The 23,606-nt window shown below is 45.0% G+C and overlaps 2 protein-coding genes across 4 annotated transcripts in view; both read left to right on the top strand.

The window, feature by feature from the left end:
- The window catches only part of Tbccd1 (TBCC domain containing 1), a 35,681-nt gene extending 20,361 nt beyond the window's left edge, over positions 1-15,320 (top strand). For 2 of the 3 annotated variants that reach the window (XM_032900016.1, XM_032900017.1), the window contains exons 3-8: positions 377-532; positions 4,325-4,691; positions 7,161-7,347; positions 7,466-7,963; positions 11,635-11,784; positions 14,394-15,320. In XM_032900016.1, the coding sequence (XP_032755907.1) occupies positions 377-532; positions 4,325-4,691; positions 7,161-7,347; positions 7,466-7,963; positions 11,635-11,784; positions 14,394-14,409 (1,374 nt within the window). In that variant the 3' untranslated portion in view covers positions 14,410-15,320. The remainder of the gene's footprint in view (positions 1-376; positions 533-4,324; positions 4,692-7,160; positions 7,348-7,465; positions 7,964-11,634; positions 11,785-14,393) is intronic. The other variant, XM_032900018.1, reaches the window with a different exon arrangement.
- A 1,688-nt stretch (positions 15,321-17,008) lies between these two features.
- On the top strand, positions 17,009-22,153 carry Crygs (crystallin gamma S). Its single transcript, XM_032899221.1, has 3 exons — positions 17,009-17,074; positions 20,956-21,198; positions 21,779-22,153. The coding sequence occupies exons 1-3, from the start codon at positions 17,054-17,056 to the stop codon at positions 22,049-22,051; spliced, it is 537 nt and encodes a 178-aa protein (XP_032755112.1). The 5' UTR covers positions 17,009-17,053; the 3' UTR covers positions 22,052-22,153.
- Positions 22,154-23,606: the final 1,453 nt, after the last annotated feature.

Here is a 23,606-nt window from a genome sequence, read left to right as displayed (position 1 = left end):
GCATGAGGAAACTGCATGGTTCCTTTTGCCACACTGACCAGCTTTAGTTGTTACGCTGATGCCTGGGGTTTTCTTAGTGAGCCTGTGAATCTAGGTTAAACCTTAGTGCCTGGTTGAGCTTTCCTTCCATTTGCTCACTTACTTTCTCCAGTAACTGAGGCTGCCTTTTCACCTGCAGTGTACATACGGAAAGTGTGTTGGTTTCCAGAAGTCACTCCAGTTCTGTGGTGTAGCAATTTCTCCATCTGGCATTGCGAATGGTAGCTGTTTCTAAATTCGATACTTTAAAGATCAAGCTTTGGAGCCCTAGTTTACTGTATACTGAATTATAAACTAGTTGTCAGTAAGGTATATACATCTCTTATTTTCCAAACAGCTTTCTGTGGACACGCTGCGATTTCTGCTCTTCCTGTACATCCAGCAGTTAAACAAGATCTCGCTGCGGACATCGTTGATTGGGGAAGAATGGCCCAGTCCCAGAAACAGACCGAAGTCTCCTAGCCCAGCCGAAAGGTCCAGTTGTCACAATAAGGTATTGCTCATAGCTTATAAAGGAAATACTTCCCCTCCACTAAAAAGTGTGTTGAAATTAAGCTGGGCATCGTAGAGCAGCTGTATAAGGACAGCACTGTCTGCCACAGTCACAGTGTATAAGGACAGCACTGTCTGCCACAGTCACAGTGTATAAGGACAGCACTGTCTGCCACAGTCACAGTGTATAAGGACAGCACTGTCTGCCACAGTCACAGTGTATAAGGACAGCACTGTCTGCCACAGTCACAGTGTATAAGGACAGCACTGTCTGCCACAGTCACAGTGTATAAGGACAGCACTCTGCCTGCCACAGTCACAGTGTATAAGGATAGCACTGCCTGCCACAGTCACAGTGTATAAGGACAGCACTGTCTGCCACAGTCACAGTGTATAAGGACAGCACTGCCTGCCACAGTCACAGTGTATAAGGACAGCACTCTGCCACAGTCACAGTGTATAAGGACAGCACTGCCTGCCACAGTCACAGTGTATGAGGACAGCACTCTGCCTGCCACAGTCACAGTGTATGAGGACAGCACTCTGCCTGCCACAGTCACAGTGTATGAGGACAGCACTCTGCCTGCCACAGTCACAGTGTATAAGGACAGCACTCTGCCACAGTCACAGTGTATAAGGACAGCACTGCCTGCCACAGTCACAGTGTATAAGGACAGCACTCTGCCTGCCACAGTCACAGTGTATAAGGACAGCACTCTGCCTGCCATAGTCATACCAGCACCTGTCACCATTCCTGTCCTGACGCTTGTGTTTTTCACCCAGGTAGCTGACCCTTCACCCTCTGCCCAGTGCAAACTTCTGCTTTTACCTTAAAGTAAATTTCTTAATGCTTTATTGTCAGCAAATGTTTGTACACCCGTCCAGGGTTATACACACTTTTCTCAGGCAAACAAGCAGGAGTATAAACGTCTGAGAAGTCCTGTGTTGGGGCTGAGAGAGCTCAGCAGTCAAGTGCACTGGTTGCTCTTGCACAGGACCAGGTTTGATTTCTCGCACCTCCTGGCAGCTCATCGCAGTCTAACTCTAGTTCTGTGGCATCTCTCTTAGTTAGGGTTTTATTGCTACAGAGACATAATATGACCATGGCAACTCTTACAAGGAGAACATTTGATTGGGGCTGGCTGGGTTTCAGAGGTTCAGTCCATTATCATCATGCCTGGAAGCACGGCGGTGTGTAGGCAGACATGGTGGTGTAGAAGGAGCCGAGAGTCTCCATCTTGATCTGCAGGTAGCAGAAGGATACTGCGTGCGACATTGAGTGTAGCTTGAACATAGGAGACCCAAAAGCAGCAGACATTCTGGTCTTCGCCCGTTCTGTCGCAATGCAAAGCCTCTGGCCCACAGCAGTGACTGGTAGGGCATCTCCAGAGGTGCAATAGTGGGACTGAAATCTCGGAAGTAACCAGCAACTTCTTTGGATATAAGGGAGGAGTTCATGCTTGGTACTGTAGACTGAGCCAACTGACTTCTGAGAGGTCAACTGAGAGGTCAACTGATCAACAACTGAGAGGTCACAGACCTTGAGAAGCTACCTCTGCATTATCCTATCCAGTGTACTTTAACTGTGTTCTAAACACTTTATATTCACAGGCAAGTGTACCTCTGGCCCTTCATCAAAGCACCTTTCTGCAGCAAATGCAGAGTATTGTAGAGATTCAAAGGGGGTCGAGATACAAGAAATAAGTGATTGTAGAGTGCCCTCCCCCTAGAGTATAGTCCCTGTGCCTAAGGCTCACTTATTCACTGTTATACCTTTGACTTATTTGTTAAGACAGAATCTCATTTTATTAACAAAGTTGGTCCCAAACTCCTGGGTATAAGGATTCTTCAGCCTGTATGTCCCAAGTAATAGTAGTGATAGCATATGTACCATGCACAGATCTCGTTGGCCTGCTTTGAAATGAAGACCTCAAGCTATCAGTCCTTTAGACTGAAGAACTTACTGGTTAATGATGGTTACTTATGTGGCATTAGGCCTATAAGAATAGCCTACAAGTGACCTGCAATTATGAGAGGTTAGAAACTCTGAAGTGCAGATGGCTTCTTATCAGAGGAAAACAGGCGTGCGTGAGACCATGGCCTCTGAAAGAGGAGCAGATGGCTTTCCAGGTCCTGCTCTGTAGATGCCATGCAGGGGGAGCTGCAGTGGACAAGGCTTCCTAGAGTCAGCCCACCATTTGCATGGCTGCAATGATGTACCTTGGAAAGACATGGCCTCAGGAGCTTCATCTCTGGATTGCTTCTTGCTGCTGCTATATATTCTTATGTTTGTCATTGCTATATTCCTTATTTTTCAGATATAGTGTGATTGGACAACAAAAGATCCTTTCTGCCCATAGTATGTTATGATTGATTTGTGGGTATTATTAACCCATCCTATTGGACAGATTTCCTGCAGATCACATGAAGATTGGCTTTCATGAAGAAATAGTATTTTAATGAATTGTTGATTTTATAATTCCTGGTAATGATTTTACAGAATTCCTGATTTGATTCAAATAATTCTAAGAATTTACAATAATTGATAGAAAGTTTAAGGTTAGAATGAAAAATAGAATATACCTCCTCCTGTAAATAGTAAAGGCTGCGTGTGTTAGAAAAGGAGCTTTCATGTGTTACAAGCACGTAAATTTCACTAGAAAGGAAAATAGGCTTGGAAAAAATTAATGATCACAAAAGACGTCCATTCTAGGTTAGGTTCAGGGATGAGGCCACAGGTCTTGGTAGGCACCATGATAATTAAGAACAAGAAGTGGCTAATTCTATTATGTGTGTAAGAACAGAGAATGGATAATTAGCTACTTTAACTGTACAGGACTTCAAAAATAAGTCATAAGATACATGGCCTGTTACTTGGCAAAATTCTTTTTAACCTCTGATATAAAAAACTATTGCTTTGAACTTATGAAATAAAAATAGATAACAGATACATAACAGTTCCGGTCTCAACATATTAGATAAAGGGTGTGAACCTGTAGTTCTTTTCTGTAGTGCTTTTGAGTTAGTTTATACATATTACATATACCAAGATTACTTTTATATAGCTACCTACAGTGTAATTAATATGTAAAGTGTTCCTTCTTTAAAAGGGGAACAAGAATACCCTTGGCAGGGAATAGGGAGACAAAGATTAAAACAGAGGCAGAAGGAACACCCATTCAGAGCCTGCCCCACATGTGGCCCATACATATATAGCCACCAAACTAGATAAGATGGATGAAGCAAAGAAGTGCTGGCTGACAGGAACCGGATGAGGATCTCTCCTGAGAGACACAGCCAGAATACAGCAAATACATAGGTGAATGCCAGCAGCAAACCACTGAACTGAGAACGGCACCCCTGTTGAAGGAATCAGAGAAAGGACTGGAAGAGCTTGAAAGGGCTCGAGACCCCATATGAACAACAATGCCAAGCAACCAGAGCTTCCAGGGACTAAGCCACTACCCAAAGACTATACATGGACTGACCCTGGGCTCCAACCTCATAGGTAGCAATGAATAGCCTAGAAAAGAGCACCAGTGGAAGGGGAAGCCCTTGGTCCTGAACCCCCAGTGAACGTGATTGTTGGGGGGGGGTGGTAATGGGGGAGGATGGGGAGGAACACCCGTATAGAAGGGAGGGAGGGGCTAGGGGGATCTTGGCCAGGAAACTGGGAAAGGGAATAACATTCGAAATGTAAATAAGAAATATTCAAGTTAATAAAAAAAAATGAAAAGTTTTTATCTTACAGAATACCTTTGTTCAGTTGAGTCTTTTTTCTTGTTTGTTTTAGAATTGGAATGACTACAATCACCAGGCTTTTGTCTGTAATCATCTGTCAGAGCTCCTCGAGCTGCTTCTAGATCCAGAACAGCTCACTGAGTCCTTCCACTCAACCCAGAGTAGTCTGCTCTCACGAGAAGCTGTCACGGCACTCAGCTTTCTCATTGAAGGCACCGTGAGCAGAACCAAGAAGGTCTACCCCCTTCATGAACTTGCACTGTGGCAACCACTGCACCCAGCAAATGGCTTCTCAAAGATCTCTAAGACTTTCTCTCTGTACAAGCTGGAAGCATGGTTGAGGGCCTGTTTGACTACAAATCCATTTGGTCTATCTGCTTGCCTCCAGTCTGGAAAGAAATTGGCTTGGGCTCATAAAGGTATTTAAAGAAAAATGCTTTACTTAATGTTAATTTGAACAACAGGGATACCTACTGTTGGCTGGTTTATGAATGATCAGATGTCTTCTAGCCTGGTGCAGTGGCATATGCCTGCAATCTAGCACTTGGAAGACAGAGCAGAAGAATCACAGGAAAAAGGCCAAATTGGGCTACATAATGAAATTCTGTCTCTGCAGTGCAAACGTGGTACACAACAAACATGTAGGCAAAACACACATGACTATCAGATAAAAACAAAGGGGAAGGAAACCAAGTAAATATCTTTTAGGGTTCTATTGCTGTGAAGAGACGCCATGACCATGGCAACTCTTGTAAAGGAAAACACTCAGCTGGGGCTGGTTTACAGTCTCAGAGGTTTAGTCCATTATCATCATGGCGGGAAGCACGGCAGACACGGTTCTGGGGAAGGAGCTGAGAGTTCCACATCTTGATCTGCAGGTAGCAGGAAAAAACTGGCTTGAGCTTCTGAGACCTCAAAGCCCATCCCCTAGTGACACACTTCCTCCAACAAGGCTGCATCTCCTAATGTGCCACTCGCTCTCTATGGGCCAAGCATTCAAGCACATGGGTCTGTGGGGGCCATTCCTACTCAAGCCACCACAGTGTGTAAGCAAGAAAAGCCAGCTCCCCTGTAAAAGAAGATCTGCATGTGCTTTGAACAGTGGAGCGTTGCCGTCAGGTGTCCTGGATCTTTCGTTACATTCACAGAAGCTATGGCCCATCCTCTCCCAGTTCTCTCTTCCCTCTGCTGTCAGGTGCTTGCTTGAGGCTTTTTCATTTCCATTTAGTAGCAGAATTTGGCAAACTAGTAGACGACACCTTAGAGTTGGTGTAGGACAAGTGGCTTTTAGCTACATAGACACAAGCAAGGAATATATTTCCTTCTGTTCTAAATTAGCAATGGTATGAACAATAACAAGAGACCAGTGTTGGCTGTGTCACTGTCTGTCCCTGGCAGTCCAGCTGTGGCTCACAGATAGGTTCTACTGCTGTTGACTTGTGGGCCCATGTGTAAGTTTCAAGAAAAGAACCAGGAAAACAGTTCACATATCTGTGCTACTAAACTAGGTGCCAGACCAAATTATTGAGAAAAAAAATATGTTGGCTCTGTTCTAACAATCTCTGACTTGCAAAGATAGTCCCACAGAAAGCAATCACACACACACACACACACACACACACACACACACACACACACATTTTAAATAATTAGCTGGGCATGGTGTTGCATGCCTTTAATCCTAGCACTCAGCAGGCAGAGGCTGGTAGATATTTGAGTTTGAGGCCAGCCTGGTCTCTGAGAGTGAATTCTTGGACAGCCTGGTCTATATACTGAGACCTTGTCTCAAACCCTTCCCCCAAGAAAGTTGAATCTTTTTTTAGGATTTTTTAGGACATGCCAGGGGCTTCATGCATCCTGAGTGTGCATTCTGCCATGGAGCAGCACCGCCAGAAAGAGGGAGGCGCATCTTTTCATATTTTCATAGTACTGTAAAACAGAGCAATTGCACACTATCTACCAAGTCTGACGTCTTTTCTTTTTTTTAAGTGATCCAGGAAGTTTATATCCAGCCCAGCCATTCTTCCACACATCAGAGTCTCCTTGAGATTGGGGGATCCTATAGACATGTAGGTGAAACTATGTAACCCTTGGCTTCATAGAAAACACTTAGGCTTAAGGGAGCATTTGAACCTTGACAGGGTAGGCACTGTTAGGAAAAGTAACACTATTTAATCTCATAAGATTACATTAAAATTCTAATAGTTTGATGACAAACCAATATTTAAACTTTTTACTGTTATTTTTCTACATAACCATGTATTGTATATGATACATGTGCAATTAAAAACTAAGTCTTTTAAAAGAAGAATTTTAGCATAGTTGTGTATCCTTTCCACGTGGACCAGTATAGATTGTCCTGTGGCTAGTGGGAAGTGCGGGCCGAGCACCGAGACTCTGGCATGCTGTGTCTGTAGGGACCCTGAGAGGGAAGATGGGTTCCCAGTAGTGATGCTTTTCGGAGAGAAGACATGAGCTCAAGTGAGAGTCCTGGATGATGCTGTTAGTAAGTTGAGAGGGATGGAGAATACTCAGTGTAGCATTTAGGAGGCCATTATGATTGAGGTGACAGTGGGACATCCTGAGGAGGATCTGTCACTAGTGTAGGACCTTAGGCATGTTACTTAGCGGGTAAACGAGAAAACACATCCTAGCTCTACCAGAAATCTTAGGCTATTATAGCTTTATATTTGTTAAAGATGATTTTGAAAGATTACAGATATATAGAAAAAGAACAGTGAACACTACTTTATCATTAACTCTTAAGTTTATTTCTTCACATGTAATGGACTGTAGGCAGGAGCACATGTAGATGTGTATAATCTCATGGTCACATGTTTTTTTCTTTTTATTTGAAGCTGCATTATTTTTTGTGTTTTCTTATACAGTTGAAGGTGCGACCAAAAGAGCTAAGATTGTCTGCAATGCTCACATGGCCCCTCGGTCGCATCGCATCGTGGTTATGAGCCAGGTTTGCAATCAGACACTGGCCAAGAGCTCAGAAACTCTAGTAGGAGCACACGTCAGGGCTCATCGCTGCAACGAGTCTTTCATATATCTGCTCTCCCCCTTACGGTAAGCATAGGCTCCTAATATTTTGACATTTCCTTGGGACTGGGGTTTTTGTTTTGAGAAAGAATTTTATTCTAGCTAATTTTTTTCAGAAGAATTTAACTCATTTAAAATTTTTCAGGTCCGTGACAATTGAAAAGTGCAGGAATAGTACCTTTGTGTTGGGTCCTGTGGAGACGGCTCTTCACCTACACGGCTGTGAGAATCTGAAAGTCATTGCTGTTTGCCGTCGACTGTCCGTGTCTTCTACAACAGGCTGCACCTTTCACATTATGACCCCTTCACGCCCACTTATTCTCTCTGGAAACAAGACAGTAACTTTTGCCCCCTTTCATACCCATTACCCAATGCTAGAGGACCACATGGCCAGGACTGGCCTTGCTACAGTGCCTAACTATTGGAATGACCCGGTGGTTTTGGGCGGAGAAGGCACTGACACAAGGGTCTTCCAGCTCTTGCCTCCCTCTGAGTTCTATGTATTTGTCACTCCCTTTGAGATGGAAGGGGACACAGCAGAGATACCTGGGGGTCTCCCCCCTGCCTACCAGAAAGCACTGGCTCACAGAGAGCAGAGGATACATAACTGGCAGAAAACTGTGAAGGAGGCTCGTTTGACAAAGTGAGTGTTTTCTAGAGTCAGCGTTTTGCTATTTGTGCAGAACTTGATGGGAAGACAAATTAATCTGGATACTTTATAGTATCCAGCCACACAAATTAAAATGACCTGTGCATCCTTCCTCAGGGCTTGGACCCCAGGTTAGTATTGTAGGTGCTGTGGCTAGAAGGTGGTAATGAGCAGGTAGGTATTCAGGTATTAGGCTCCTTCCCTGAAGAAGTTGAAATTGCTCTATGGCACAAGCCTGTGATCCCAGCAGCTACAGATTAAAACAGGAGGATCACAAATTCAAGGTTAGTGGGAGGTGCACAGTAAGACTCACAATAAAAGTCAGCTTACACTTGGTTGGCAGAGGTAAGACTTGCATGAATTAAAGCAATCTTGTCTAGAAAATGGTATGTGGTTCGGTCTTAAATGGCCTAGCTGTTAGCATCCTCTTACCGCTCTATACTGGTTACTGCCTTGGCTTTGGACTCCAACCTTATGTAAAATACAGATTTTCATGGTTCCCACTACACCACAGACTTACCCGTCACATTCTTGAAGGTGGCTTTCCCAAGGCTCACCTGTAGATTCTTGCTAGTTCTTATTATCTGCTCTCTTAATCCATGCTAAAGTGGGAGAAATAACAAAAGTATCTTTTTTAAAACTAGATTTGCAGAATAGAATACTGTGTTTCATTCTACTTAGGGGGCACAAAAGTGGCTTTTTAAAAATTACTTACAAGGGCTAACACATACAGCTGTGGGTATTGTGTTATGCCCAGATTTTTATTTAAGGGGTATTGGGTCTTTGAACTCCAGAAGCCCGAGTCATGGCATGCAGCTTACACAGAGTCCACAGACATTGGTGCGAACAGCTAAGGAAGATGTGTCAAGGAGATAGAATTTGTAATGGGTCCTGAAGAAGGAGAAGTTTGCGTAGCAAGTGAGGACTAGTCTGAATATCTGAGAGGAGCGGAGGAACAGATATCTGAGAAGCAGAATCTAAGGCGGGATTCAGGGTGCAGCACGGTGGTCTCTAAGCTTGATAAGTGACCTGAGTCCAGTTATGCCATGTTTTCATGATCAGGCCCTGAACATCCCATTAGAATCCCACAGTAGAAGCCTTTCAGTATTTGCTTTATGCTGTGGGATGAAGTCCAGAAAGGAGTTTATTTACTCAGAAGCATCTGTAAGCCCCACAGCACACAGACTACTCACTGGAGGCCAAGAGCAGATTTAAATAGAACTTTGGGCTGGCAAATAGGCAGTCAGAGAGCCAATTGGAAGGGGAGACATCGTCTGGGTGAGAGCAGAGAGGACGGGGCAGACGGAAGTACCTGGACTGCAGGCCGGGCTCCGGATGTAAGTTTGTGAAAATGATTCTAAAAATTGATTCTCAGCTTTTAAGTTTGTATTAACCAATTTCTTCTCAGCAGACCACTGGGAATAACTTAAAATTACCCATGCTTGGAATAAGTAATCATTTTTGCAAATATGTTGGTGGACAAATTTCATTTGTTAGAGATTCTAAGAGGGGAAAAAGGAAATTCTACAGTACTAGAACATGGTGGCGATAACTCCTTTATCTCCATTTGAGCACAGGGCCAAGTTCTTGTAAATCTCAATCTGTGCTCCCTATTGAAGTGTGTGTACTGTGTGTGTACATCATACATGATACCGATATATATATACAACACACACACACACACACACACACACACACACCCCTATGGTCAACAACAGTCACAACTTAGGCCTTAGTCGGGGATCCATGCAGAAGTACTACAGTTACCTGTGTAAACACTGGGTGTGGCTCTCACCTCATGGATCATGTCAGCAGGTTGGTGATCTCACTGTACTCAGAGCCTTCTGGGTAGGAAGTCGTCACTCTAGTATACAGTAAGGATGGAGATGTTCACAGGCTCACAGGCCGAGTACTTAGGATGTCCCAAGCACTGATCTGATCAGCTCTATGCTAACCCACTGATTATTTCCAATAGCTGTACCCAGGTGCAGATGAAGACTAGAGAACTAAGATTAAGTACTTTACTTAGTCACAAAGGATTCAAATACAGCCTTGTTGGCCTCGTTCCAGAGGTGCTTCTCTGTCTGTCCTTACTGTTTCTTTCAGTTACTATGATACCATATAATACAGTAATAGAGTGTATAAAAAGAGAGCTTTATTGAAAATTTACCTTTAGAACACTTGCTGTATAAATGTTTCCACTGTTTAAATGCCTAGACTCTCTTATACACGTGAAAGGCTTAGGGAGATTTGTAGAGTCTGGAATGTGGTGAGCAGTTATATTCTAGCATATAATGGTGCTAAATACTGAAAAAGTAGCTAGTGTAACTTTGGGGATAAATGTACACCTTAGCTTACACTAGGGTTACGTCCAGAGCAAAACTCAGTGTAAGCCAAAAATTCACTTACTGTACATAAGCCTCCAGCTGATTCTGCAGTGTGAGAGCACCATAAAACATCCACTCTTCTGACCGTTGGCTTGCAGGCCTTCTCTTCACAGCTGCTGCCCAGCATTAAAAAGAGTATCATTATTGCAGACTACCAGCCTGAAAACACATACACACACATACACGCACACACACTTGAAGTAGAGTTCCTGCAGAGCAAACACATCAGCTTTATTCTGTCAAAGTTAAGCCATTAAGTTAAATGTGAGTTGAGAACTTTCTGTGTAGAAAGACAGAGAGCAGATTGAAGGCAAACTGCCATTAAGATCCTGGTTCACATTGTGTGATTTGTGGAGAGCTGTGGGCAGCAAGGCCTTGCTGAAGGTTGAATGCATCTGCATTCAGGTAAAGTGGCTGCATGGTTGTAACTTAATAATTTACCTCTCAGACAGGTTGGGATGGGGCGGATCTCAAAGTGTCAGCAGCCACTCACCCAGGAGACAGGGCTTGCCAGTCATTGTTACGGCCTCACCACTGGACTTGAGTGAAATTGTGCAATTGGGGTTGTGGCGTTCCCTGTTCTTGCTTTGGACGGCAGTCATTGCAGCTAGCCCTGTCTGCTGTTGGTGTCCTGTGGATTCAGTGGAATTGTGTCCTGCCAGGCTGCTGCGAAAATTGTCCCCAGCTGTGGGGCTGCACTTCCCTTTCCTGCCTGCATCATGCTGTCAAGTTAGGGCCTCGATCGTTTCTGTTTGGTAGTCCATTCCACGTAATCCTGCTGCTTCTTTCTTCATCTCATGTGTCCTTCTGTTGAGGCTCACATTAGAGAGGCCTCTCTGTCCACTCCTTTCCTACAGTGACACTCAGAGTAATGCTGCGGTCTCAGCGGACACTGTTCTCCAAGCAGGGCTTTCCTCTGCACACACAGTTAGCTCCATGCCGTGTGTTTACCTTGCTTCTTTCCTGTCTTCTACAAGGGCTTGTAGTTGACAGGGACACAAACACTGAGATCACAGTCAACTGAGCTGCACAGAAGGACAGCTTTTCCCTATGCATTTATTCCTGTCAGTCAGAACACAGGCTCATTCATTTTGTCCTCAGTAAGAACATGCAATGTACCAGGCTTTGGACATCGTGTGTCACTGTGCCTTGAACCCACTGAGAACTAGAGGGTAACTGCATGGTCATTTAGTTGTGTTGAGATTTTAGGGAGGTGTGGGAGTGAAATCTGCTGGGCTTAGTCTCCTTACATTTTTTTGCTCTTAATCACAACTTCAGGGAGCAGAGGAAGCAGTTCCAGGTCCTCGTGGAGAACAAGTTCTATGAGTGGTTGGTTAGTACAGGACATCGACAGCAGCTGGACAGCCTCGTCTCACCTCCAGCAGCCTCCAACCAAGTGGCCAAAAAGGACCTCACATGGAGCCATGGGTAGGCATTTAGAACACGGGCACTTGCAGGACTATCAGGAACTCTGATGGCACACAAAACAGAGAAGAGCGCACAGTGTGTTATGTTCTTGTCAGTGTTCTCCTCTGCTCCCGCCCACGGGTAGACACTTACCCACATAGTTTTTTGATGAGAAAGCTTAAATATTCAAGTGGTGCCTATTTCAGAAATTTGGGCAAATATAATGGCCAAGTTTTACCTTTCTTTGCGATTTGTATACCATCAAAATTTTACCATTTTCCTCACTAATTGTGTTTTTGTTTTTTAATATTTTATTTTTAATTATGGGATGTGTGTGTGTATGTGGGTGTGTATACCTGAGCGAGTGTGCCCAGAGAAGGTCAAAGGTCAGCTCCTGTGAGCTGGACTTTGAGGTGGTTGTGAGCTTTGGTGCTGGAAATTGAACCCAAGTCCTCTGGGAAAGCAGTGTGTGTGCTTAACTGCTGGGCCTCTCTCCAGCCCAGGCATTAAGTTCTACTCCTCCTCTCTAGTGCATCTTTTTCCTGTCTCCTAAAACTAGTAACACTGGTCATTAATAATCATACATAGAGCATTATTAATAAATTAGTTAAGATTCATCCAAAGAAATAGCTTATTACTGAACACTAGAAGACAGCCATGAATTAACTATGCAGAAGAGAATATAGAGATAAATTTGCTGAGAATTACTTAATCTAAATGCTATTTTTATCATATTTTAAAAGATTTTTCAGAAAACGTGTATGAGTGGGTTGCCTTCATGTATGTCTGTGCACCACATGTATGCCTGGTATCTGAGGAACAGAGAGGACATCAATCTCCTGGGACTGGAGTAACAGACAGTTGTGAGCCATCATGTGGGTGCGTGGAATCGAACTTGAGTCTTCTACGAGAGCAACAAGTGCTCTTAACTGCTGAACCAACTCCCCAGCCCACAAACTGTTTTTCAGACACACCAGAAGAGGGCATCAGATCCCATTACAGATGGTTGTGAGCCACCAAGTGGTTGCTGGGATTTGAACTCAGGACCTCTGGAAGAGTAGTCAGTGCTCTAACCACTGAGCAATCTCTCCAGCCCCCACAAACTGTTTTTAAAATAGAAATTAACTTGCTGCTTTCAAGTTTTCGAAGACTAAAAGTAAAAAGTATAGGGAAAATAGAGAAATGGAAGTGCTCGCTTACACACAGAGATGCTCACATACTCAGAGATGCTCGCTTACACACAGAGATGCTCACATACACAGAGATGCTCACATACACAGAGATGCTCACATACACACAGAGATGCTCACATACACACAGAGATGCTCACATACACACAGAGATGCTCACATACACACAGAGATGCTCGCTGACACACAGAGATGCTCGCTGACACACAGAGATGCTCACATACATACTGAGATGCTCACATACACACAGAGATGCTCACATACACACAGAGATGCTCACATACACACAGAGATGCTCGCTTACACACAGAGATGCTCGCTGACACACAGAGATGCTCGCTGACACACAGAGATGCTCACATACACACAGAGATGCTCACTTACACACAGATGCTCGCTGACACACAGAGATGCTCGCTGACACACAGAGATGCTCGCTGACACATAGAGATGCTCGCTGACACACACAGATGCTTGTTTGCATATAGTGATGCTCGCTTATAAATAGAAAATGTGGCAGCCGAGGTGGTTCAGAGGGAAGGGCCAGCTGCATTATGAGCTTAGTGACATATATGAGTCCCTAGGACCCACATAAAGATGGAAGGAGAGAAGTGATTCCACAAAGCTGTCCTCTGTCCCCTACAGGCACACTGTGTGGATAAGCATAGCATGCGCACTCATCCTGAGATGCGTTTATCCTCGGGAGTGGGCTGCGTGGACATATGCTTCCTACTTAGGGGACTGTAGTGTTCTAAAGCTGCAAACAAGGATTGCCTTTCTAAAGTGTATATTTCTCCTTTAACTTGCTCATGACACAGGGTCTTTCTTTGTAGTGCAGGCTGGCCTTGAACCTGCAGCAGTCCTCCTGCCTCAGTACCATGTGCTGGGTTTGTAGGTGTGTGCCAGCATGCCCAAACATAATTTTGGGGGATGGAGAGATGACTCACTGATTAGAGTACTTGCTGCCTTTTTAGAGGACCCAGGTTCAATTCCCAGCCCTACATGTTAACCTACAACTGTCTATAGCTCCAATTCCAAAGATCTGATGCCTTCTGGCCTCCAAGGGTACTATGTACATGTGTGCATGTACATACATACATACATACATACATACATACAAACAAACATACAGGCAGAATATCCATGTACATAAAATAAAAAACTTAAAAATATGCACAATCTCATAATATATAGTTAACAAGTGTGGGACTGGGATTGGAAGTACAGGGATTGTTCAAAGAGACAGACACTAACATTCCCGTTGGTCTCAGTCTACCAATTCCGAGTTCTGAGTAGTTTCTCCGTTAGCTAACACCAAAAAGGACTCTGAATTCTCGTGATCTACACAACCTAGATGAGTTTATAAGTGAAAGGAGTTTTCTATTTTGCATAGAGCATGAACATTAATTTACCTACATTACATTTTCTTCTCCTCTGCAGGGCTCTGGAGACGTGAGGAGGAACGGAGAATGGTGTCTGCTCAAGCCTGTTGGAAAGGCATCCTTGCTACCCACGAGATCTCAAGCTTCTCTCTCTCCAAGAGCTTCTGCTGGTTCCTTTCTGTACTCACTTCTGACTTTCATAAAAGCACCTTACTGTGGAAGGTCGGAAGGTCACGTGTTGTGCGGAAATGGAACAGTGGGCAGGGCAGCTCTGTGTGTACGTTAGTGTCTCGGTGACCAAGTGCAGACTCACAGCCGACTTCATATTTTAGCTTGTACGATGAAAGGGGTTTGTCCTAGCTAAAAACGCTAGCCAGGTGTGGTGGTACACGCCTGTAATCCCGGGGCTCAGCAGGCAGAGGCAGGCAGATCTCTTTGAGTTCCAGGCTAGCCTGGTCTACATGGTGAGGACCTTGTGTCTCAAACACACACACATACACACATGCACACGTACATGCACATGCACAAGAAAGGAAGGAAAAGAAATGAAAAAATTGTTACATGGTTCTTTGAAACTAATTAGAAGGAAATCGCTACTCTCTTTTTTAAAAAGAGTGACAGAATGGTCTGTTGGCATATAACTATAGCACAGGTAGTTTTATAAAATAGTATTTTAGGCCTTAAAGTATAAAACACAGGAAATTGTATAATTTTTTTTTACTTTCTGCTTCAAATTTCAATAAACTCAAAAAAGTAATTTTTCTTCTTTTGTTAAAAAGATGTTTTACTTTTAACTTTAATGAACGGTGTCTGTTGTTATTCTGTGACTGTGCCAGACTTGGTTTATGTGGCTGTAAAGCCCTGTCCTATAAGACAGCGAGAGAGAGGAGCCCAGTCACTCTCGCAGGTCATTTAACTACTAGTTATCCTCACAGCGCAGCGCTCCTAGTTCTCAAGTAAAATGAACTCCCTTCCTGCTTGTTAAGCCTTCAAAGCTTTGGTAGTTTTTACTTTAGCATGAAATTGGAATAAACAAAGTATGAAGAACCAGAGGGGATGGCATTACAGGATTTAAAGTGCATACAATTGAGGAAGCAAATGCATTCCATGGTTTATTTGCTTCTTGGTAATCTACATGTCAAAGCACATTTTAAAAGATTTATTTTTATTATTAAGTACATATGTGTATATATGTGAGTGTGTGCCTGCGTGTGAGCATGTGTGTGCGCGCGCGCGTGTGTGTGTGTGTGTACATGTGTGTGTGTACATGTGTGTGTGTGTACGTGTGTGTATGTGTATATGTATGTGTGTGTGTCCACTGGTGGATGCTGAAGGAGGCCGAATGAGTCAGGTCTCCAGGAGCTGGGACTGGAGCTGTGAGCTACTCTGGGCGGGGCTGCTGTTAGACTGAAGTCCAATCCTCTACAAAAGCAGGAAGCACTGCTAACTGCTGAGCCCCTCCAGCCCCTAGAGTTGCCCTTCCTAAGCGGATCACTCTTGTGTACTACATTCGTAAAGATACCCGTTGGAGATTTGTTAGTGGAAAGGTGAAGTTGGACTTCGAAGAAGACTGAGCTTGGCTGGGAAAGTTTAAAAGGGGGAAGAGCTGACATGGTGTTTCTCTGAGTTTATTGTACAAAGTCTTCATCTTATTCCCAAAGTTAGAGATGAAACTTTTGCTTGAGAAGATCCCAGTGTAACAGGCAGAGAGCGTCTGGCTCAGAAAGTTCTGGAGTCTCAAGGCAGCTTTCTGCCCCTGTGTACATGGCACTGTGTGAGTCTCCCTAATTGAAAGACATTTGCAATGATAGGTGAGTTGACCTTGGTGAGGCAAACTCGTGATTCCTGAAGCAGGACGATTGCCGTGAACTTGAAGGTAGCCTCAGCTGCACAGTGGGTTCCAGGCCAGCAGAGATACATAACATAGTAAGACTCTTAAGAAAAGAAGGAAGGAGGGAGGGAGAGGGGAGGGAGAGGGGAGAAGGAAGAAGGAAAGGTTAGGCCGTTGAACCCTGTGTGCTGTGAGTAGAGTGCCCAGGTGTTACATTTGCCACACTCAGTCTTCTCCTTCAAAGCTTGAGAGGAAGTTGCTGACATTATCTTATTCCTAAACATATCAGCATGCGTTTGCCGAAAGCAGACATCTTACCTAGTTTTATGGCAGTAATCAAATTGGAGCCAAACACTGATACACCTAACATAATCCACATTTAAAACATTTAAATGTTTTGGGGGACTCCCAACCCCCCGCCAAAGATGAGCCTTCTTGACTCTTAGTTCTTAGTGAATTTGCTTACCCAGAAGTAGAGGGTGGTCTTTGGCTTCTTCTGAAGGCTCTCTGTTGAAGGATAAAAAGACGTTAGGAATGTCCAAGAGGTCGTTGGCTGAGGAAAACAAACTGCACAGAGAAAGACCTGTTTTTGAACCTTTAAAACTTTTGGCTGGGTTTTTGGTGCCTTGATTCAGCAAAGTGTACAATGCAGCAGGGCTGGGTGAGCACTAAAGGGACCACGGCGCTCTCCTTTATTTCATAATCCCAATTGTTTTTCTAGCAACCATCAATAGACTCTAAATGACTGACTCAAATTTTGGATCCAATTCTCATGACTAAGCAGATGTTTGACTTGAAGCCACTCCATATAAATGTCCCCGTGCCTGTAACCCCAGAGCTGCCCTGAATCTCTCTCAGTAGTGCGGGAGTCAACCTCTGCACTTACAATGTCTAAAACCGGAGCCAAGGTAAGCAACTGCCACAGAGACCTTTTGGCTAACCCGCTTCTCATCCAGTGGCTCGCTCATAGCACAGCTTTCGCTTCCTTGCCCTGAGGTGAGTAAGCTAACGCTTGAGGGCCAGGGCCGGGGAGAGAAGATGGAGAAGAGCTTGTTTCTAGTCTAACAGAATCATCTAACACTGCGTTAAAGATTTACCATTAGGATGGGTGCTGCACTAGGCACTATGTGAACCGTCACGATGGCCGCCGTCCAGCAACTGGGGATGTAACTCTCTTCAGGAATAGCGAAGACTGCAGTAGAAAGCATCAGTAGTCAGCATTCTGTTGTCCGTAACTTAGCCTCACGCGTTACCGGTCCAAAAGGCCGGTCCAGTGAACTAAATCTTAAAATACTTCATTCAAGTGGTTCTTGTGTCCTGGCAGAATCTTTACCAATATTCGACCCAACGGTTTGATGGCTCAGGTGGTTTGCTTCTGTAGTCATCAATGACTCTGAAGGGCAGAGTCACTCACTGCCTGATCCCCACGCAGGGCCCCTCCAACTCTTCGCTTTGAAAACATTGAGACTTGCTAACCTTGGAAGACTTAAAAATGCTCAGTAAATCCAGTTGTTAATGTTCGGCTCTATTTGATGTCTGTTGTACCATTGGAGAAGTAGCTGACTTCATTGCATGGATGATGGACATCTAAATGTGTTTCTCTGAAAGACAGAGTTTTTCCCTCCTTGAAAAAACAGGTCCCCGACATTCAAATCACACTTCGTCTCTCCAGTTGACCCCATAAACGTGTGTGACAGAGCATGTTACGGTCACGTGGCACGTGCAGTTAGGTGATTGTCTTTGCTCCCCGTCTTCCCCTCCCTGAGCCCAGATAGCAGCATCTTTGGCTTTTGTTGTTACTGAGACAGGAATGCTTTTCAAGGCTCAAGCCATACGTGCTGTGGAAACTCCATCTAGATTGTCTTATGGTTTCCTCATTTAGACTGAGACTAGCAAGAAGTTATGTAAGCGACAGTGTATGCTCTCCAGTCACGGTGTCCAGAGGTGGCTGTTAACCTAAGGTTCTGTGGTTGACGAGTGCCTGAGTGCTTTTTCCTCAGTTGACAGACAGAGCAAACATCCATCCAGACAGATGTCCAGTGTTGTAATCACTTAGGTCCCACGGAGAAGTCTGCAGAGACACAGACATCATGTAAATAAACCCGTTCTTTCTCCTTGTTCTTCCTTTCTCACCATCTTGTCACCGGATTAATCCGAGGCACTGTGGCTCAGCAAAAGCAACAGCGTTTGTTAAGTATGTTTTCATTAACCAGTGGGAAAAATCGAGATATTTTTCTTTCTGCTTGGGTTGGTAGGCTATTTTTGAAAAATAAATGTGACAGGAATTTCGTAGTAATTTCTAGGAAAACCAACACTTTTTTTCTCTTCTAAGTTTTATGTGAGAGGACCACAGCCCATCCATTGGCTACAGAATGGGCAGCTTTCACATTTCCTTCATAAGTAGGAATTGTGCATAGACGGGGCAGTGTTTTCAGACACTCCAGAAGAGGGCATTGGATCCCCTTCCAAGTGGTTGTGAGCCAACATGTAGTTACTGGGATTTGAACTCAGGACCTCTGGAGGAGCAGCCAGTGCTCTTAACTGCTGAGCCATGTCCAGCCCGATCACAGATATCTTGTATATCATTTCTTTTCCTTACAATTCACAACAGTAGCAGAATTACAGTTACGAAGTAGCAACAAGAATTTCATGGTTGAAGGTCACCACAACATGAGGAACTGTATTAAATGTTCAGAGCATTAGGAAGGTTGACAACCAGTATCTTCTCCACATGGAATTCTTCCCCACCCAGAAATATGACTCTCCCTTCCCAACATCCATTCAAGTGCCCGTAGCTCCTCCAGCCTGGCAAAGCCCCCTCCTTCATTGACAACTTCAAGTCAAGTGTTAAACTGTACACTTGACTGCCATTTTACCCTCAGCCTGCCCTCTGTAGAAAGACACTTTTACCTTGCTTTACAGATTAGGAAGGCTCCATGCTCCTCTGTTCAAAGTCACTTGAGCTGTGCTGGAATTTTTTTTCCCTCTCATTTATAAGCAGGTATCATATACCTCTAACTCTGCTGTGCTAAGATGAGAGGGAGGGAGTAGAAAAACAAAATTGAAGCGGGGAAATGAAATAATGTGGAGTGTGTGTGTTTTGTTTTGTCGGTGTGTGTGTGTGTGTGTGTGTGTGTGTGTGTGTGTGTGTGTGAGATTTTGTTTTGTTGGTTTGTGTGTGTGTTTTTGTTGGTATGTGTGTGTATGTGTGTGATTTTGTTTGTTTTGTTGGTTTGTGTGTGTGGTTTTGTTTATTTTGTTGGTTTGTGTGTGAGGTTTTGTTCGTTTTGTTGGTTTGTGTGGGGGGGGTTGTTTGTTTTTTTAAGGAACAGAAAGGGAACAGGAAAGGTTACAGCAGGATGAAAGGACTCTGGGTGTGCCACCTGCAGAAAGAGTCACCCAGGACTAAAGAGAAAGGATCTTGTGCCCTTTGTGAATCTGCTATTTTCCCCATCTAATGAGTCACCAACACCTGGGTCCATTCAGAGTGCTCTCCCATTGCGGCTGTCAGCTGTCCACGTTATCCTCTTGCTCTTGGCGTTTACTGGTACTGAGGGAACCCCGCACACTACTAGTCCCTAGTTCCTATGGTGGGCTGTGTGCCTCACGTATTTTATGTCTGAATGGGCTTGCCCCCTTTCCTTTGTTCCTGGAAGACTACTCACCCTGATACTCTCACTAAAAAAATCCGAGGACTATCTCTCTCCTTCTGCGCCTTTGTGACAATGCTCTTCTGTCAAGTCAATAAATGAGCCACAAGGTGGCAGCATAATGCCAAGAAATCAGCCACTTCTCCCTTACAACTGGTATTTTTCTGATTGTGGCATTACTGAACAACAAGGAGGGGGTGTGGGGGTGTGGGGGAGGAATCTACTTTTTTATTTCACGGTGGTATTCAGAAATGATTTATGAGGGGTTGGGGATTTAGCTCAGTGGTAGAGCGCTTGCCTAGCAAGCACAAGGCCCTGGGTTCAGTCCCCAGCTCCGGGAAAAAAAAAAGATTTATGAACCCCAGAGTTCCTATTAGGTGTCCCCCATTTCACCCAGAAAACACCTGAGCTCATGTTTGTACGGCCACTGTACACTCACAGTGAGTGTATTTGGGTCATGCCTTTGGACCGACCAGTGGGAAGTGGAAGTCTCCAGGAATGCCTTACCTGAGGTAGCAGGGCCAATGGAGCAGTAGTTCGAGAGCACGGGTTTATGTCTGGCTCTCCGTGGCAACTTGTTCCCAGTGTCACAAGACACTCCAGGTCCTGTGGTAGAAACTGGTAAGACTTTGAAGCAAAGACCATTTTTGTCCGCTCTCTCTGTAATGTGGTCATGATGCGTTTCCATCTACCCATGCCCTGTGTCCATCCGTGGGTAGTCATCCTCACAGAGCATTTGTTAAGAGCATCTGTCAGCTGGTGTTGGGCCCAGGGGGCCTGTAGGCTAAGGAGATTTGGTCTTTACCCTTGGAAGAATCTAAACAGCCTGGTGAGAGGGTCAGACGCATACACAGACATGTATGATATAATGTGGTAAGTAGAGGGCTATGGGAACTTAAATATACCTTGGTCCGAGGCTACTGGCATCTCTAAGGACATTCTTTTATTCCACTCCGTTTTAAGAAACTTCCTATCCCCTTTGTTGACAAGATTGCCAGAAGCCAAGTGTGAGGTAAAAAAGAACTGAGTGTTTTTCTTCACAGTAGAAGGAAAAGCCATACTGACGTTCTAACGTGACAGTGCGCATCTGTGCGCAAAGCCGCCCGGCTCCTCAGCTCTCTAACTGCTCTGTGCTGCAGATCAGTTTCTACGAAGACAGAAATTTTCAAGGCCGCCGCTATGACTGCGACTGTGACTGCGCAGACTTCCGCTCGTACCTGAGTCGCTGCAACTCCATTAGAGTAGAAGGTGGCACCTGGGCTGTGTACGAAAGGCCCAACTTCGCGGGGCACATGTACATCTTACCCCAGGGCGAGTACCCTGAGTACCAGCGTTGGATGGGCCTCAATGACCGCCTGGGCTCTTGCAGAGCTGTTCATCTGGTGAGTCTGGGAGCTCGCTGTGCGGCCACCATCCCACATCTTTCTTCTTTAAGATTCTGTTCTTGTGAGTGTGCCCGTGCACACACGCATTCGCATTCGGGTAGCCTCAGAGGCCAGCAAAGGGTGTTGGATCGCCTAGAACTTGGTTAGCAAGTGGATTCGGTGTGAGCTGACTGATGGAGGTTTTGGGAACTGAGCTAGGTCTGTGGGTAGAGGAACAAGCACTTAACTGTTGAGCCGTCTCTCCATCCAAGCCCCTCTCCCCACAGACCCCTTCCTAAGTCTTCCCACCTCTTTTTTGTTGAATGAAATAAGAATCTTAAGTTTACTTCATCAGTAGGCTAAATGACGTTACTTCTCCGCCTCGTGGCTGAGATCACGAAATACTAATTGTTCTCTCTCTACCTCATAGATGTTTATAGAAATTGTGCTAGTCTGCCCTTTCGATATTTCATGGTGGGGACAGGAGTTCTGACGACCCTCCATTCAGGATGAGAGGCTCCTCTCTGAGTTCCCGAAGTGCTAATGACTTCTATAGCAATGGCTGCTCATTTCCTTTTGTTGGTCTCGTTGCTTTCAGTCTAGTGGAGGCCAGTACAAGATTCAGATCTTCGAAAAGGGTGACTTCAGTGGCCAGATGTACGAAACCACGGAGGACTGCCCTTCCACCATGGAGCGGTTTCACTTGCGGGAGATCCACTCCTGTAAGGTACTAGAAGGCACCTGGATCTTCTATGAGCTGCCCAGCTATCATGGCAGACAGTACCTTCTGGACAAGAAGGAGTACCGGAAGCCCGTGGATTGGGGTGCAGCGTCCCCCGCTGTCCAGTCATTCCGCCGCATTGTGGAGTGATGGTCTGAGTGGGATCGTAGAGTTCTCCCTGAGGGCTGAACTCTGCTGGCTGGCTTGTGGTCCAAATAGGCAACGTAAATAAAAGCATTGGAATGCATCCCATCGCTGACTACTGTGTCTCCTCTTAATTGCTTTTAGGGGCCAGCAATCAAGCTCCCTCCACAGTGGGCCGCTCATCTTTCCGATAAGAAAGTGCACTGAAGTAAGACTAGAAGGTTAGGAAGCCTCACTTTCACGTAGAGGCTCTCTCTGTTTGCGTTTTGCATTAACTCAACAAAAGCGAAAGTCAGAGCTGCCCTTTACGGAGCACTTAGACTAAGATTTGTCTCTTCTCACCCCACCCTATAAGAATAGCAGTCTGTCTACACATTACAATTAAGAAAACTGAGACTTAAGAAAAAAATATAAAATGGACCACATTCACTCTGTGGAAGCAGAATTTTGTGGAGGACATTGATGTTTCTGACGCCACTGTTTAATTTCCAGCTCATCCATTGAACTCAATAGCTGAAGATATGTGTGCAGTGTGAGAGAGTGGAGGACTCTAACGGATGTAAAAAGTGGGGGTGTAGGCTCTCACTGCAGCTTCTCTCCAGAAGGAGGATACTCATTGACAACAAGGAATAAACCCAGGGCTGTTATTTGCGAGTAGCTGAGCCGTCCTCCGCCGAATGTCCCTCATTTAAGATCCAGATGTTTTGGGTTCGCAGTGAAAAGGGACTGGATGTAACTTGTTCCTACTCAGCAGAATTTGAAAAGAAGTCGATCAGAATCTTGAGGCTCTGAGTAACCCAAGGCCTCACTGAGTCCTGGTGCAGACACAGCAGCCATCCCTGGAGTGCTGGAGGGTATTTGAGAACTCAGGGGAATGCTCAAAGCACCTGTCTTTAAAAGAGATGGCAAGCGTCATGTCTTCTAGGGCCTTTCCCCCTAATGACACATGAGGACACTCAATGCTAATGCACACTACACATCTGTAACTCACTGTTGGCTTCCTCGTCTCCCATACAAGAGCCCCAAACCAACTGTTCACCATCGAACACAGTGGGCCGGAAGGGACACTGAAAACATTGGCCAATACCCAAGGTTACTGACATGGTTTTTAGAAGTGCAGTCTCTGGAAATGACCTCGGAGATCTTACCAGTCACGTTCCACTGGGGAAACTGAGGCTGTGGTGACATAGTCGGTGACGGCCTCCTCTCTCACAGCAACCACTGCTTTGTTCCTTAGGCATTCATCGCAGTGTGTTCGGAGCCGGGAGAACGCTATCATGATGGCTACACACGGTCTGGGGGAAGCAAACGAAGGCTGCTAAAACATAAAACAACAGGCCTGTCAGCTAATGCCCTGATTCAGAGAGGCCGTCGTTGCTCTCCAAGCCATGGGTGTAGCTCTTAACTCTGCTTAAAAGGAATTTTACAAGCATTCGATACTAAAGGTCAAAAAACGATCTGTCCTCTGTTCATAAATCCCAGGCCTTTTGGGTAGGGATAGTTCTCTCTGCTGTTGGAGCCAAGGTCTGCCATCAACCGTACTCCAACAGCGAAGCGATTA

The sequence above is a fragment of the Rattus rattus genome, chromosome 4 (genome assembly GCF_011064425.1).
Source record: "Rattus rattus isolate New Zealand chromosome 4, Rrattus_CSIRO_v1, whole genome shotgun sequence".
NCBI lineage: Eukaryota > Metazoa > Chordata > Mammalia > Rodentia > Muridae > Rattus > Rattus rattus.
Note: the sequence above shows the minus strand (reverse complement) of the source record. Positions and strands in the feature narration are given on the sequence as shown.

Bases quoted from the DNA above. Each gene is read 5' to 3' on its own strand.
- Crygs (XM_032899221.1), top strand. From the start codon at position 17,054: ATGTCTAAAACCGGAGCCAAG. The intron at 17,075-20,955 runs GTAAGCAACTGC...TCTGTGCTGCAG, and splicing joins TGTCTAAAACCGGAGCCAAG to ATCAGTTTCTACGAAGACAG. The intron at 21,199-21,778 runs GTGAGTCTGGGA...CGTTGCTTTCAG, and splicing joins CTTGCAGAGCTGTTCATCTG to TCTAGTGGAGGCCAGTACAA.